Raw genomic sequence first — 17,329 nt, 5'->3', positions numbered from 1 at the left:
GATCGATAACCTTTTATACTATAACTTGACACGGTTGTGCACTTGCAACATTTTTGATTTATATTTATGCCGCATCAAGTTTTTAGCGCCGTTGCTGGGGAAGGTGCTTAAGTAGGTTTTAATTATTTTGGTTCTTTAACTTGTGTGTTTATTATGAAGGAAACGATTGGAGTTTGAAGATCGCGGATTGGAGAACTAGGATTTGAAGATTTGCTTGTAGGTAACTCTTCCTTTTAGAATTTTTAATTCCACCCTTTAGCTACTTCTTCACAATTAGAGAAAATTAGGACTTAAAAAAAAATTATTTTCGTTGACCATAATAAAATTCACCCTCCACTTTGACATTTACTAACAAGATAATAAATTCATACAATTTCCCCCTTCTCATTTGTTTGATTGTTAACCCTAATTAAAAAAAGATTTTTTCTTTTCCATCCTTTTTAGTTGCTTTTAATTCATAGGGTTGCATTTTATATTGTTAGTAGGAATTCACCAAGTAATTTGAGCATCTTGATTTGGTACACACTTAAAAATATTTTTAAGGGTAAAACCCCATAATCAAGATAAGGTAAGGGATTTCATCACCTTTTCCTTAGCCCAAAAATCACTAATTCCTCACTATACCACCCAAGCCTAATAAAACTGATTAGATGTTGGCCCTAAGGGTTTGAGCTCAATAATAATGCTTAAGTGAACCGGTTTAAGTTTTTTTGGATTAGTTGGTGTCTAAGGCAAGGTTTAGGGGTTGCGTAAAGCGCTCCGTAAGAAACGATGTACTTAATTGATCTCTGATCACCCTCTAGTACTATCCTTACCTGGCTGACTACCCGTGTAAAACTTTAATCTTTTCACTTTAGGAGTTTTTGGTTAGGAGCTGGTCTAGTTGAGTTTGGCTTAACCCTAGAGTTAGAGTGATTGAAAAGTAATTGATTTTGATTTATTTTAGTTAGGATTTTCCTCTCTTTTCATTCTCTACTCATTAAAAGAAAACTAACTTTTATAAAAAAAGTATAAAGAGAAATAGTTTTGGTGTATGTAACCGTGGATTAGGGATAATACACATCGATTAATTCGCTTTGAACCAATCATAGAAATGGCGTATCCTAATCTACCCGTTCTTCAAGATATGTGCTATTGCATTAGGAATGCAATCCCCTCTTGCATTAGGCTCCCCGAAACAAATGGAATAAATTTTAAGCTTAGACCGTATTACATAAACATGCTTCCCAAATTCTTTAGAAATAAAACAGAAGATGCATATATTTTTATCTTGAAATTTGAGGAAGTGTGTATTATGATTAAAATAAGAGAATTAACAGAAGGTGCGATCAAACTCAGATTTATTCCATTTGCTCTCAAAGACAAAGCAAAAATATGGCTGTATAGCTTACCCGTAAATTCCATTACTACTTGGGAGGAATTTATCACCGTTTTTCTTAAGAAAATTTTCCCGATCCATAAAATGGTGAAGCTAAGAAACAACATCATGAATTTTAAAATTGTCCCAAGAGAACCCTTTTGGAAGTATTTTGACCGATTTAAAGATCTTCTCATTTAATGTCCTCATTACGGTTTAGAAAAATGGCGATTGTGCCAAATAATTTATGAAGGATTAGATTATTCTGTAAAAACTTCCTTAGAATCAATGTGTCACGGGGATTTTATGAGGAAAAACGTTGATGAAGCTTGGGAGTTTTTAGAGAGTCTTTATAAAAAAACCATGCAATGAGAATACTGTGATGACCGAGTGTCATCAGTTCCCCAACCCAAGTCCAGTGGTATTTTCTTAGAGTCGAACATTACATCTGAAGCTAAGATGGCCATAATCATGCGTAGGTTAGAAGCTTTAGAAATAAAGGAAAGAGCCCCAGCTCAAATCAATCAAGTTTCAGCCTCAAGATGTCATAATTGTCTGTCACAATCTCATATTTCAGAAGAATGTCCTCTCTTAGGAAATAATCAGCCATTAGGACAGGTCAACGCTACATTCCATCATTATGCAAATGATCAATTCTCTCCAACCAACAACCAGGTTAGAGAAATTACCCAAACTTTGCATGTAATCAGGGAATTCACTCCGGAACTCAAAACTTTAATCCCACTTCAAACCAACACTTTCCTAGGGGGAACACAGTTCCTTTCAATTCTCATTCATAATTTTAATAACCCAATCTGCCATATCAAAATCAGTCACCTCTTCATCAATCTGTAATTCAGACTCCTCACAAATGTCTCAATGTCTTGAAAAAGGGTTTGGAAACCATAATTAAGGCCTCCACTCAAACCACGAATATGTTGACTCAAACGTCTAGCACTCTGAATTCATTCATGCAATCAAGTGGACAAATGCTCAACTCCAACACTCAAGCTATAGCTAGATTAGAATCCTAACTTGGTCAACTAGCTAGTGTCGTGAGTGAAAGAGAGAAAAGAAAATTTTTGAGTCAACCCGTGGTTAACCTTAAAGACACAGGATGCAGTTCATCCTATGAAGCTCAAGTGAATGCAATCCATTCACTTAGGTCAGGTAGACAAGTCAATAATCAAGTGAGAACTCCTCCAAGTCAAACTTTTGATCCAATACAAATTCCTTCTCCTTCTCCTTCTGATGAATCAATTCAACAATCACCCCCCTCAGATGACCAAGAACCTGAACCCGAACCTAAGCCTGCTTTTGATAGATTTAGACTAGTTGCTCCCTTTCCAGATAGACTCAGGCCTAGGAAACACTCTCCTCAGGAGGAGAAGAGCCTAGAAACATTCAAGCATGATAAGGTCAACATTTCTCTCTTAGATGTAATTGAACAAATTCTATCTTATGCTAAATTTTTAAAAGAATTATGTACTAAGAAGAGGAGAATAAATGTTCCAAAGAAAATCTTTTTAGCTGCCAATATCAGTGAAATGCTATCAAATCCTATACATTTGAAACGTAAAGATCCAGGTTCCCCCATCATTTCATGTATCATTGGTAATACTCACATTGATAAGGCGCTTTTAGACTTAGGGGCCAGTGTTAATTTGCTTTCATATTCAGTCTACCAGTAATTGGGTCTAGGTGTACTGAACCCAACCAGATGCACCTTACAGTTGGCTGATAGATCTGTTAAGGTCCCTATGGGTGAGTTAGAGGATGTTCTGATTAAGGTTGAATATTTTATTTTTTCAGTAGATTTTGTAGTCTTGAAAACACAGCCTGCTTCCAATCCCAAAGGACAGACACATGTCATCTTAGGACGACATTTCTTAGCCACTTTTAATGCTCTCATCAACTGTAGAACTGGTCAAATGAAGTTATCCTTTAGGAATTTGACTGCTGATCTCAATATTTTTAATCTAGGGGACCAGCCAAATAATCAGCCTCTAGAAATAAATTACATTCAGAAAAGATCAGAAGAAGAAGAAGAAGAAGAAGAGCCTGATTTAAGTTTTGAGGAAATTTTTGGTGAGGAGTTGGAAATTTTAGAAATAGCAGATCAGGTCTTTGAGAATAATGAAACTGTGTTAAATATTTGCTGCTTTGAATTAAATTTTGAAAAACTCTTTCTTGATTTATTTAGATTCTTGGAGAATAATCAACAACCAAATTTTCAGAACTCAACCATGAATCTTGGGGTTGAGGAAAATGCTACAGAAGAACTGGTTGTTAGAAAACAAAAATTCACAGTACAAGAGTCTAAATTCATTAAGAAATACAAAATGTATGACACCAAGAAAACCTACCTTACTTTGTTGCAAGAATTACTGAACACCCCGAAATGCTTGGAATTTCACATTATTGATTATATCATTCTGAATTTACTTAAAATCCGGAGAAGAATTTTCAACAATAAGGTAGGATTCAATGTAGAATACGAGCTCTTCATGTTAAACACTTCATGCTACATTGTTTGTTTTGTTTATTTCAGAATAACAAAAAGAATTTATTCTTTTCTCATTTGATAGTTTCTTGTTCAGTTGTAAAAAAAAAAAAAAAAAGAAAAGAAGAAGAAAAAAAAAGAAGAATAAATTTCTGATTCTATCCTCCTCAGACCAAATGTAATTGTAGATTTTTATCAGCCGACCAAATGTAAGTGATTTACTTCTTATCTGCTTTACTTTGTGCATGATAGAGTTTGCATTAAGGACAATGCAAAATTTAGGTGTGGGGGTGAGAATTAGTTATTTTTTCTCTCTCTTTATTTTACATTTTTAGTTGTATTTTTGTCATTTTTTTCCTTTTCCTCAAAAAAAAATTTATAAAAATATCGTCACTTGCCAAATTAATAGAGTTATGTAATAATTGATTTATTTGATTAATTTTAAATTTTCTAATCTCTAGTTTGTTATTTACTCAAGTTTACCTTTTATGATAACTCTAAATAAATTTCTTAAGAAATGATTTTCAAAGTAGTTTACTTCACTTAAGCCTTAATTTAGATTTTTATTTAAAATAATGAAATTTATGCATGCTTAGCTTAGAGTTAAAATAATATTTCAAAGTGTCTTGACTTACATATTTTTCAGAATATATATATACATATACATATAAAAAAAATTACAAAAGAAGAGTGCGAAAAATGGGCACCAAAAGAAAAAGAAAAAAAAACTCTTAAATTTAAGGTGATTCTATCTTATAAAGTCTAAGTTGACCGAGTAATTAAGTCCAAGGAGTATTTCCATACTTAATGACCTAAGCCCAATTTGGTTGGGATCCATTGGCCCAAAACTTGTTAAATGGTCGCTTAGAAAACCTGTTAAAATAAAAAAATCACCAAGGAAAAAAGTGTCAAAAAAAATAAAAAATAATAATAAAATAAAAAAATAAAAAATAAAAAATAAAAAATAAAAATACTAATAAATATTTTATATATATAGTTATATTTGTATATATGGTCTTAGAAAATATTTTAGATCAAGCAACTTGAATATTATTTTAAACAAAGAGTTAGCATGTTCTTTTCAAAACTTTTAAATTAAATTTCTAAGTTTAGCTTGGTTTTGTATTGCTATAATGAGAAGATTTTCTAGGAAATTTACCTTAAAGTTATTTATAAAAACGTTTTCTTGAATGATAACTAGCTTCAATTAGATTGTCTAAAGTTATCAAGTGAATTTAGTTATTTACTGACTTCTTTAATTTGACAAGTAGATCGAATGTTGTGGGTATATTCACTACAAACCCTCACGAGACTACAACTTGTCCACTAGGGTAACCTAGGGGTTTAAAGGCTTGTTATATGTGCTAAATACAACCGCGATTCCTGCGAAAGTGAGTTAGGATTTTTTCTTTCTTTCTTTACTAGAGGACTAGCAAGAGTTTAGGTGTGGGAGTATTTGATAATCACATTTTATTATAATTTTATACCTTCATTATCTATTTTTAATGAATAAATATACCACTAATAATTGTTTTTATCTTTAATTGCAGGTTAATGAAGAATAAAGCCCAAAAATCCCATCTCTCAACAAAAGCTCATGAATTAAATGAAGAATACAAGCAAGAGCCAAAAATCCCATGCCCAGAATCAAGCCGAGTAGCTTGTAGAAGCCGGAGAAAATAAAAAAATTAAATATGAAAACAAAATGTATTCAAGATGGTTGGCCGCAAAGAAATGACGATATCTCTCAATCCAGAAGGTGAAATTTAACATATAATATATGAAAATCACCTATCCCGACGAGACGAAGCCATCTGCAAAGGCAGATTTTTGATTAGACATTGATGCTAGCATCAATGCTGGCATCAATATCAGCATCGATATTAGCATGGCATCGATGCTGGTATCGATACTGACGAGTTAGTTACAGATCAATGGCTGATTTTTGATGGTTTTGGATAAGGATTCTATCCAAGGGCTTTCATTCAATGATGTTTACTATAAATAAGGGTAGAGAGTGAGGGGTTAGGAGTGTGAAAATTTTTGTAACTCCTTTTGGAGAGGAGGGCTACTCTTAATTGAGAAGGCTTTCAAAATTTGTAACTTTTTGTTACAATTAATAAAAGAATTTTTTCACCACTTTAAATTTTTCTTTTCTTCACTTTGTTGGATGATGAAGATGAAGATGAAGATGGAGATTAATTTGAAGGTTTGTTTTTCTTATTTCTCTTTTATTGCTTATTAGTTTAGATTTATTTTCATGCTTGTAATTAGATTTTATTTTCTTATTTAAATAGCCAAGAGGCTAGAACCCTCTTCCCTTAGATTTATTTTATGCTTATAGATTATATTTATTTCATGCTTATAGAGTAGATTTATTTTCTTGTATTTAATTATTGCAATTTATTTTGTAGTTTAGATTTTACAATTTATTTTGTAGTTAGATTTTAATTTCTTATACTATTCACCTTGAGACTAGAACCCTCTTGGGTATAGTTTTTCTTTTTGTTTTTTTTTTTTTGATTCGCCTTTAGGCTAGAACCCTCTAGGGAATCACCATTTTCTAAGAAGTGTGTTCAATTTTAGATTACCCATATGTTTAATTGAATCCATCATCTTTACTTTCTTAAATTTTATTTTTCATTCTTGTTTTTTATTTGTTTCTTAATTTTTCCTTCTTACCTTGTTGATCACTTTTTTTTATCACTTCCACTCTCAAATATATTCATTTACACAATCATTTTCATTCTCTCCAACTCTCCACAATCACAATTATTCTTCACTCCTATTTGTCACGCATACAACATAAGAACCGAATTTATATTTTCTCCTACAAAATACCTTCCTCGTTGGATCGATAACTTTTTATACTATAACTTGACACGGTTGTGCACTTGCAACATTTTTGGTATATATTTATGCCGCATCAATAAGGCAAGAGCATTGATCTTTTATTTCGATCAATCGGATCTCATCCGCGGTGGTCCATGGATAAACCCCGACGCAGGCAAAGATCCCATGCAAGCAGTGGGTGATAAACGTGTTCCGCGTGTGTTTGAAGAGAGTTATAATTTTTCTATTTCTTTTGTGTAGAGTGATCTTATAAAAAGACTCATCTTTTGAATTCATTGTAAACGATTGAAGTTGTAATGAGTTCAATGAATAAACTAACTTTCAATGCAAACACGTTGGCGACCACAGTGGGAGCTAACAACCTTATCACCAAGGCTTTCGTACCATAATCGAAGATCAAATCTCGGTGGATTCAGAGGTCGAGTACGAGTTCGACGAAGCCAAGTTCGAGGAATATTTCTTCACGTATTCATCAAAATCCTCCTCTCCCTGCAAGTGCGGAAAGATCTCGTATTTGAAGGAGGCGTATTCGCCGATGAAGGATACAAATGACTTCGATCACCTAACTCCTCCCCAGTTAAAGAGTTGTTCAATCAATGTATGCCAACTCTGACTAAGAGGGCTCGTTAGTGGTGGCGCTAATGCTAAGCTCGTCAAATCACAAAGGCATTGAAACAAGTCGACGGGGTTCGATATTACGCAAACTTGGAGTCTAGGAGGCGTCAAGCAACCGAATCACTTCAACAGTGTGTAGCTAACAAATCCTCCAAGTCATTGATGAACGAATGGATCCTTGTCATAAGGAATTGTTTAACCCAGAAGGAGCGTATCCAAAGGCACCGTGCACGTGTCGCACATGCTCACACTCTTTTGCAAAAGGCACAAGGCATGAAGAAAGAAGAGGTAGACAAAAAACCACTAAGACCACGCCAAGTCTAGAGGCCAAAGTTCAAAATAGCATAAAAAACAACTCCGACAGCGCTTGAAAAGATCAGATGTCCCGAGCCACTTTAGGGTGACTCGCGCCAAGCCCAAGTCACCTCAAGGTGTACCGCTCCTAATTCGCCTCCCATAGCCGTTTCCCCACTTTCGTAAAGCCTTGTTCATATTTTAGTCGATCCCGTACCTCCGGAGAAGTCTCACGATAGTGTTGACCTATCAAAATTCAAGGTTATGATGGCGGACCGTCTTAGTTCTTCACACAAAGATCGAGGCAAAGCTCCAGTGAACAAAACCTGAGTAGTTCCTCAAGCTAGGGGTCGTACAAATACTCCCGTCAAGCCAAAGACCGCTCAAAGGTGTCCCGCCACCACCAAACAAACTGGGGCACCTCATTGTACATGTACATGTGCCGTGCACAAGAGGACTCCTGGCATCAATCGCATGGGGGTTCGTTTTGAAGCCCAGGAGCCCGTTAAGACCTCACACTCATAAGGGGATGGTTCTAAATATGTGACTCCTGATACAACATTTGATCATTCAAAAGTGACAGCAAATCATCCCAGGAATGTCAACAAGGTTCTTCTTCCCTAACAGAAGAAGTGTCCGTCAAAAGACAACATTATACTTGGGGTATCACAATAACAAGTGATGGATTGCTCCAGTGAGCTGCACCATCAGGCTGGGGGTGTGAACAAATCCCAAAAGGAGGATGTCTGAGAAACTAGCTCTCACTGTCTATGTGAGAGGCTTGTCAGGGTATTATTATTAAAATATAACTGCCCCAAGACCATTTCACAAAGAGTCTCGATGTTCGAGAAACTTACCACCAAAGCATCGAAACCTAAGCTAAGACGTTTCCACGAGAGAAAATCTGCTGTCCAAGATGATAAATTCCCTGAAGTTATCATCAACATGGTTGACAAAGGAAAAAGTCTGCGATTGCTTCAAACGGCTCTAATCCCGACTTTTCTCTCGGAAGAAAAGTGAATTTAGGGATAGCCCAACAAATATCTCAGTTCCAGCTAGAAGCTATTAGATATAGGTATTACCTAAGGATGCACGGAGGACTATCTTCGAAAGATGAACTGTCGGATACTTGCTCCGCAATAGCCTCCAATGATACAATGTCCAGCATGAGGGAAGCAAGGGAGTCGTTCACTATTACTCCTAACCTAGTGGCTCAAATGCTGCAAGAGGCTTTAGTTCGATAGCGAGAGGAACTCAGAGCTAAAATAAAAATAGAGATGGAGTTGACCATGCAGCAGATGAGAAAGTTACAGGCTCAACGACTTCAACCACCACCTGAGTCCAGTCAGTGGGTTGAATCCAGTCGCCACACTCAAAACATCACAGTTGACAATGATCTAGAAGTAGATGAAGTCATCATAGCCAACACACCCCTCAAAAATATTAGTCGTGGCCCAATCGCATCCCTCAGTAACACTAGGGCTGGTTCAATTGCACCCCTCAATATCGCTGGGGGTGGTTCAGTTGATCTTTCTCAACATCCTCCAAAGAAAGATGTGGGCGAGGACAACAAGATAATGCAGGAGCTGGAAGATAAGGTCAACGACTTGCTATCGGCTCAAGAAGTGGGATTCAATCTCGTACCCATTGAAGTTTAATCTAATTAACTTCACGTCGTTTGACGGGAAAGGTTCACCCACTCGGCACCTAATTTATTTCATGTCTCACCCAGGAGTGATCTCTGGGAATGAACCTCTGATTATTCGGTCATTCATGGGCACCCTTCGTGGGGCGGCCTTCGATTGGTATCGACGTCTCAAGCCGGGGAGCATCAACTGCTGGGACGACATGGAAAGCTCGTTCCTTAACAATCTCTTCAATAATGACACCAAAGTGTCGATCGGAGATCTTTTGGATGAGAAGCAGAAGGACGGTGAGTCAGTTGATAGTTTTGTCAAACGCTTCCGCAACAAGGTAATGAATTGTAGGGATCCTGTCACAGAGGAGTTCATCTTGCAGACATGCCACAATATTCTTTCCATCGATGTCCTGGAAGCCTTAGGGGTTGTACCATTCAAAACTTAGAAAGAGTTAAAACTGCATGGTGAACAAGCCGAACGCTTTCTCAAAAGGAAGAAAGCCAAAAGAGGCCAACCGACGGCTAAAACACGTCCAACTGCTGTCGGCATTCATGAATAGCAACCTTTGAAGTAATAAGGACTCTTAATTTGAAGTTTTAGGAGGAGTATTCTTTCAAAGATGATAAAGTTCTAGCCATCTTAAAGTACATGCTCGCCAACAACAAAATCAAGCTACTACCAATTACAAATCAGGAGGAAGCAAACAAGATTTCTGATCCGAAGTACTGTGCAAATCACAGGAGGGTACATCACCCCACCATGGCTTGTATTACTCTAAAAAATAGCATTCAAGCCTTGGTTGACACCGGTATCATGACGGCAAAATAAGCTAAATGAGAACGAAATCCTCCAATAGGTATATGAGGTTAAACTGCTCCCATACTCCAATGGGTATACGAGTATAAACTATTTCCCTAACCTCCAACGGGTATATGAGGGTAAACTGCTTCCTTTATTTCCAACATGAAGTTCCTAGAGAATATTAAACATAACATTCTTAAGGACAATCCGAGATCGAAGGATTGTTCACCTACATCCAACACGCGTTGTCGGGCAGCCTATTCACATAACAATGGCAAAGTCTATGTATTAAATATCATAGCACTAAGTCTAAGAAAGTTAACTCTTTTAGCATAATATTACATACGGAACGGACTTAGACAATCCGCATACTAGCCCAACTCAAACAGTAGTCGGTAGAGACTTCTCAAATCCGTTAATGGTTGAGGGTTTGCCAAAAATCCTATAAGTACGATACTCACTGACGCACCAGCTTCATCAGTTGGTCTCGTGACTTAAGCACCCAGGACAACATCAATTCTAGCCGAAGTCTTCAGGAGGAACCTTTAAAGCATTTGCAATGGTAGCTGTATCAGCTCCAATAGCTAGTCCTACAACCGAAACTCCCCTATGGTTAAGCAAATAACTAGCGGGACGTAAGGGTAAGATCCATACCTACAGATGAACCAGCATCAATGGTTGGTCCTGCAACCTCTACACTTGGGCCTGCCACACGTTACAACACCGATTGGGGTTAAACTATGTAGAATCTAGTAAACGTACGAGTATAAACTACATTAGCGCCAGACAACATGCTACAATGAAGGTCAATGCCGATCAACGCAGCGATAGATTTGCCGAAATAAGGCTCAGAAAAAATTCCAGGTCAAAGGATAATCCCTGGGAGTTCAATCGTGATTCAGATACGAATTCTCGACATAGATGATCAGTTCAATGTCAATTCAATAATATGAGCTAATTCAGAAACCAACACACTAGTTTTTAGTTTAAGATTTTGACAACGGTCAGACAATAAACACAGCACAGGAAGAATTTTAGACTATTCGACAAAAATACTGAATAGGATAAAAGCTGAAGAAATCAAAGAATTAAAAGTTAGGTTCATCATATCCAAAGTATTCCAGCCTCCTCTATAAAAGAATGAGATTGAAACATTTTGGAGGGGGTATCTGTAGGCGTCAAAAATTGCCTATGGGTTTTCGCATGCAGCTTGAGACAAAGAGAAGATGATGAACATCATTATCCAAGTTAGAGAGGATTATCTAAGTCGAAGATGATCATTCCATGCCAAAAGGAAGCAAAGGAACGTGCAAGGTGAAGAAGCGCACAAAGCGGAAGAAACACGTGAAAATACGAAGCGAGGATGCAATAACGAGATTTAGAATTCATGGTTTGAGAAGAATTAAAATTTCGACCATGATTCGCTTCGAATTTATAAAAGATCAAAAGATAAATGTTGTAGGTCTCTTATCCATCTTTCCAACACAATATAAATCATCTCATTCTAAGGTCGGACGAGAGAGTTAAAGTCAAAATACTGAAGATAGTATAAACTGTCTCGGATAATCCGAGTCACCTCAAAGTGACTCCAAAATTCCGAGTCACTTTGAAGTGACTCGTGCCCAGGTCAGCTCCTGACGTGTTTTCTGATAAAATTTGCTTCTAGAACTCCTTATGGTCATCCATAAACATGTGGGGTTATTTTTAAACGAGTGGAAGCTGTTACACAACTAAAAACTCACCCAAATGGATTATAACGGTTGTTCTTCTATCATATCCACAAACACGGCATTTAAAATCTATAAATACACCCCTAGCACCCTCATAAAGGCAGATCTGAAGGGAACCATAAATTTCAGAGGAGCTAGGGTGAGGTTCTGATAAATTTGAGAGAGGCTAGAGAGATCTTGGTGAACTCCGGCATAAAGAAGGAGCGTTTCGAGAGATCTGAGGCCCGTTCTACCATTCCTCGAGATCAGAATTTGTACTGATCTTAAGAAGAGTCGTAATCTTACTTGGTTGAGATTATCACTTTTGTGATTGTTTCCTTTGTGAAGCATGAGCATTGATCTTTTATTCCAATCAACCGGATCTGATCCGTGATGGTCCATGCATAAACCTCGGCACAGGCAAAGATCCCATACAAACAGCGGATGATAAATGTCCATTGCGTGTGTTTGAAGAGAGTTGTAATTTTTCTATTTCTTTTGTGTAGAGAGATCTTATATAAAGACTCATCTTTTGAATTCGTTGTAAACGATTAAAGTTGTAATGAGTTCCATAAATAAACCAACTTTCAACGCAAACAAATTACATGATAAGTACAGTTTGGACCAAGAAATTCATACCTTAAAGAGGAAGGGAGGGGTTTTAATTCTACCTTTGGTGCTTTATTCTTCACAAGTAGAACTTTTTGGCTCTAGCATAAATCTTTAAAGCTTTGCATTTCGAAGTGGAGCAGTTGATGTTGATTCTAAGGATTGAGCATACGCAGCTACCTCAGGGTCTTCATCATTTACTAAACCGTCACTTACCAAACATTTCTCAAGTGAATCAACTGAGTAATGGTTTGCAAGTTTCTCATGTGCACACTTGTCAATCATATTGACCGTGTAACAAACTTTATCAGTTAAAGGAAGTTTCAAAGCATTGCTTAAATCAAATTCTACCGTCTCCTCCAATATTTAGGGAGAACCTTCCATTTTTAACATCGATTATAGCACCTGCAGTAGTAAGGAAGGGTCTTACCAATATAATTGGAATGATAGAATCTTCTTCTATTTCCAAAATAATGAAATCAACCGGGATAAAGAACTTACCGACCTGGATAGGTACATCTTCAAGTATACCTATCGGATATTTTACTAATCGATCAGCCAATTGGAGTGATATCATGGTTGGCTTCAAATTACCTATGCCAAGCTTCTTACAAATAGACATTGGCATCAAACTTACGCTTGTACCTAATTCACACAAAGCACGGTTAATAGAGGCATTACCAATAACACAAGTAATAGAAAATGAACCTGGATCTTTAAGTTTAGGAGACAACTTATTTTGGATGATAGCACTACACTCCTCAGTAAGGGCCATAGTCTCGTATTCTTCCAACTTCCTTTTATTAGATAGGATTTCTTTTAAGAACTTAGCATAAGAAGGCATTTGAGAAATAGCCTCAGTGAACGGGATATTGATGTGTAACTTTTTCAAAATCTACAAAAAATTTCCGAACTGCTTTCTAACTTAGCCTTAGCTAACCTTTGGGGAAAGGGTAGAGGAGGCTTGTAAGGAGCGGGAGACACATATTTCTCAATTTTTTCTTCTTCCTACGTTTGGGTCTCATTATCCATATCTATCACATTTTCACTTTTTTCTTCATGACGACCATCTACCCCATCATTTTCCTTCATCTTAGGTCCCTCATATTGTTTTCCACTCCTAAGGGTTATAGAATTCACATGACCGCTAGGATTCATCTCGGGTTGTCCAGGTAGCATGCCTGAAGGCCTAGAGGAAGAACTAGCATTTTGTGGCAATTGGATCATTTGTGTCTCCAACATCTTGTTATGTGTATCTAGGAAATCCATCTTAGAGGCTAATTGTTTTACTACCTCATTCGTGGTTTGTTGTTATTGCTTAAACTCTTCATTCAATCTCGATTGAGTCGTCACAAACATTTCCATCATATTTTCCAAATTAAACCTTTGAGAAGGTAGATAGGACTGAGAAGCACGAAAACCAGAAGGACAAAAATTAGATGTGGGATTTCCAAGTGGGTTTCTATAAGATAAATTAGGATGATTCCTCCACCCAAAATTATAAGTGTTGGAGAATGGGTCTCCCTTCTGATTAAAGTTATTAACATAGTTAATCTATACGTTACCAAAAGTATCAAAGGATGGGGGGTTTGCTAATTGACATTCAAGTTCAGAATGACCCACATAACCACATATCTCACATGCAATTGAAGTAGACACCACAGAATTAATACTCAAGCCTTGTAATACTCGAGTGCGTGCCTTGAGCATTTGGGGCAGCAAAATTCTTAAGAATCTGATTCTGATCACCCATCATAGCTTGTTCTATGTTCTTTTGCTCCCTTATATACCTTCTTATGTTTGCAAGAGTCACCGATAGTTCAGGATTGTTTTCATCGTGTACTTACGTTTGATGACCTTGCATAAAAGAAAGTGAGTTGCAAAATTAATATAAAAAAAATCTAGTCTAGCTTAATAACATAAGTACTCAATATTAACAATGTAGTCCACAACAACGACGCCAAAAACTTGATAGGCAAATCCGCAAGCACACGGACTCGTTGTAGATATTAAGGTCGATCCTACAGGGACTAAGGGTTAATTACCAAATTTTCATATTTTCAACTAGCTAAATCGATGAGTAAAATAGAAGAGATTAAAATTGCGAGATTAAACAATTGAAATAAATTAAACAGCTAAGCAAGAAATAAAATAAACAATAGAATTCAATATAATGAAGAGCTAAGATTGGGTTTTTACCACAACTTCGATGCTCAATAATGAATTATTTCAATTCTCGGTGTTGGTTTAAACTAGAAAGGGTGAATTAGCCTAAATTAATCTAAAGCCTCTTTCAAGATCTAAAGATCGTGCCTAATTAATCTCAATTAACCTACTTTCATGGAATCAAGATTAAATTAAACTCATTAAGCTTTATGCTAATCCAAATCAAATCCTCAATGAATCTAGCCTACTTGCGTGGTTCGAAATCCCTGCTTAATTTCTAGAGGTCCGGTATTAATTTTTACCTTTCAGTCCTTCAATTAATTACCTATGATTGCTAATACGGTAATCAAGCGAATCAACAAAGTTAAAACACAAGAAATTAAGTTTAAATATTTAAACTTTTACTAAGAACCTATATTAATTCGTCATCAATAACCAAAAAGTTGGGTTCTTTCCCAATCCTAAACAAAAAATCTACTCACACATGATTGGGATAAGAGAATACATCAAATAAATATGCAAATCAATCATAAGAAGAAATTAATAAAAGAGAGAAAAGAAATAACCCGTCTTTCAATTAAATCTTCAAAATATAGACTTACAGTTCAATCTTGTACAAGAAGTTTGTCTTCCTTCAATACTTGGACTCTAAAAAATAGATACTAATTGACGGCTAAGAGAACAAAACCAAAAGTCCTTAAACCCTAAGCTAAAATACATATTTATAAGTCCCCAAAAAACGCAGAAAAAGATAAATCCCGAACCACGGGTGTGGTGCGCACCACACTAGGGTGTGGTGGAATCTGTCTTGCTCATTTTGTGCTTGTCCGTATTGTCTTTGGTATTTTGGCTATAACTTCTTCATCCAACCTCAGAATTAGGTAATTTAAGTTGCGATGATAAACTGTTGAAGAGATATACAACTTTTATCTTTTGAGTTTTTCCGGATTCAAACTGCATCATGGTCGAAATTCCAGTTCTTCATACTCGTGCATTCATTTCCTTCTCGAGCCATGCATTCTAAATCTCGTTGTTGCTTCAAACTCTTATTTAACTTCCAACGATCATCGAATCTTTTAATATTGAGCCAATACCTACATATAAGAACATAAACCAGAGAAGTATTCTCGATCTAAACACGAAATATGCATCAAAAACCCATAATTCATGCTTGAAACACATTAAGATAATCATATTTTACGTGTTTACTAGATAACTCAAATTCTCCCAGATTGTGTCTTGCCATGGTACATTGTTAACTGCAGGGAAAAGAGTAAGATACAGGACAAAAAGCTTTATTTTTAGAATTTTTGTACTATATGAAGGAGTGATTTCTAATGTTCTTTTTTAACTTTGGTAGAAGATTGGGTGTGGATGTATGATTGAGCTAGTTTTTTTTTATTTTTTATATAAACGTTAGCCTTTCATAAACCACATAAGAAGAAAGTACATCAGAAGTCCCTCTTCGCGTGTATAACTCAGAGAAAATCAGAAGTGCGTCAAAAGAAGTGAGGCATATCTCTACTTTACAAATAAAAACCAAAAGATGAGCCACACAAGCTCCTAGAACCAAAAGAAGTGAGGCATATCTCTACTTTACAAATAAAAACCAAAAGATGAGCCACACAAGCTCCTAGAACAGGATAGAAAAGAAATACAAAACCAAAGTTAGCGACGACCAATGTATGATGTTCCCATACAATACAAAACAAAAGTTAGTGATGACCAATGTATGATGTTCCTATACAATCCGACTAGATGAGGTGTGGACGTCACAAGGTAGATCTTGAGGATGAAAGAAGTAGCAAATCGTATCCAGAGAGTGGCCAAATTAGGATAAGGCATCAGCCCACTACCGCATTTTAGGGGCTGTTTGGTTCAATTTCTATAAATTATAGGAAATGAAAAACACCCAAAATATTTCCTTGTATTTCTATAAAATTTGTAGGAAAAATTTATAGAACTCAAAGAGTAACATATTTCTTGTTTTTTTGCTATTTCTTTGTTTGCTTCAAAGTATGAAAAATTTACTAACTATATAGAAAATATATTGTTTTCTTTTTCTTTTGTTTGGCTGGATATCACTTTACAGAAAATAGCTTACTAACAATGCGCATGAGAAATCACATGGGAATGGTGCTGGTGTACTTAATTAATTTTTTAATCTATATGTCAGATTCCATGCAATTTCCGCACATTTTTAGTGGAAAATAATTTTAAATTTGTAATTTACAGAAAACTTTTATGTAAATTCAATGTTGAACCAAACATACTTTATGAAAATCTATAGTAATTTATTATTTACGATAACACCATTGTCAGGTGTTTTCTCAAAACATTTCCATAAAATAGGTGAACCAAATAACCCCTTAGGTTCATGGGGATGGTTTGGAACCGTCACTCTAGACTGCTAAACCGTCTCCATACATCTATGGGAATAGTTCTACATCCGATACAATTGCCGCCGTGGCCTTTGATCTAAGGTAATGGTTTGTGACTTTAGCGCGACAATTTGTAAACTGTAGTGTTTATAGCAAAGGGGACGGTTTAGCTATAGTGACAGTTTGTTGTTTAAGCTTATACTAATGCTTATAGATCAAAATGGACGGTGCTAGTTATAACCTATACCTACGCTTATATAGTAGAGGAAACAGGTTTCAACTTTAAGTTATGCTGATGGCTATATATCAAATATTAACGGGGATGGTTAAAAAAAATTTCACAAATCGCCCCCTAATTAGGGGGTGTTTTTTACTTGCTCATTTAAGTATGACAAATCAAG

At 36.1% G+C, this 17,329-nt stretch overlaps 1 protein-coding gene across 1 annotated transcript; it reads right to left on the bottom strand.

Moving 5' to 3' along the window:
- LOC109831129 lies at positions 12,496-13,156 on the bottom strand. The gene is made up of 3 exons (XM_020398468.1): positions 12,883-13,156; positions 12,733-12,786; positions 12,496-12,683 (listed from the first exon to the last, which is right to left on the bottom strand). Exons 1-3 carry the CDS (start codon positions 13,154-13,156, stop codon positions 12,496-12,498), a joined length of 516 nt encoding a protein of 171 aa, XP_020254057.1.

The sequence above is a fragment of the Asparagus officinalis genome, chromosome 2 (assembly GCF_001876935.1).
Source record: "Asparagus officinalis chromosome 2, Aspof.V1, whole genome shotgun sequence".
In the NCBI taxonomy this organism is placed as follows: domain Eukaryota; kingdom Viridiplantae; phylum Streptophyta; class Magnoliopsida; order Asparagales; family Asparagaceae; genus Asparagus; species Asparagus officinalis.
This window is presented reverse-complemented; position numbering and strand designations above follow the sequence as displayed.

Excerpts from the sequence above, each read along its gene's own strand:
- LOC109831129 (XM_020398468.1), bottom strand. The coding sequence starts at position 13,156 with ATGGCCCTTACTGAGGAGTGTAGTGCTATCATCCAAAATAAGTTGTCT. Across the intron at positions 12,787-12,882 it reads AGATGTACCTATCCAGGTCG|GTGCTATAATCGATGTTAAA; the intron begins GTAAGTTCTTTA and ends TTACTACTGCAG. Across the intron at positions 12,684-12,732 it reads CCTAAATATTGGAGGAGACG|TTTGTTACACGGTCAATATG; the intron begins GTAGAATTTGAT and ends TAACTGATAAAG.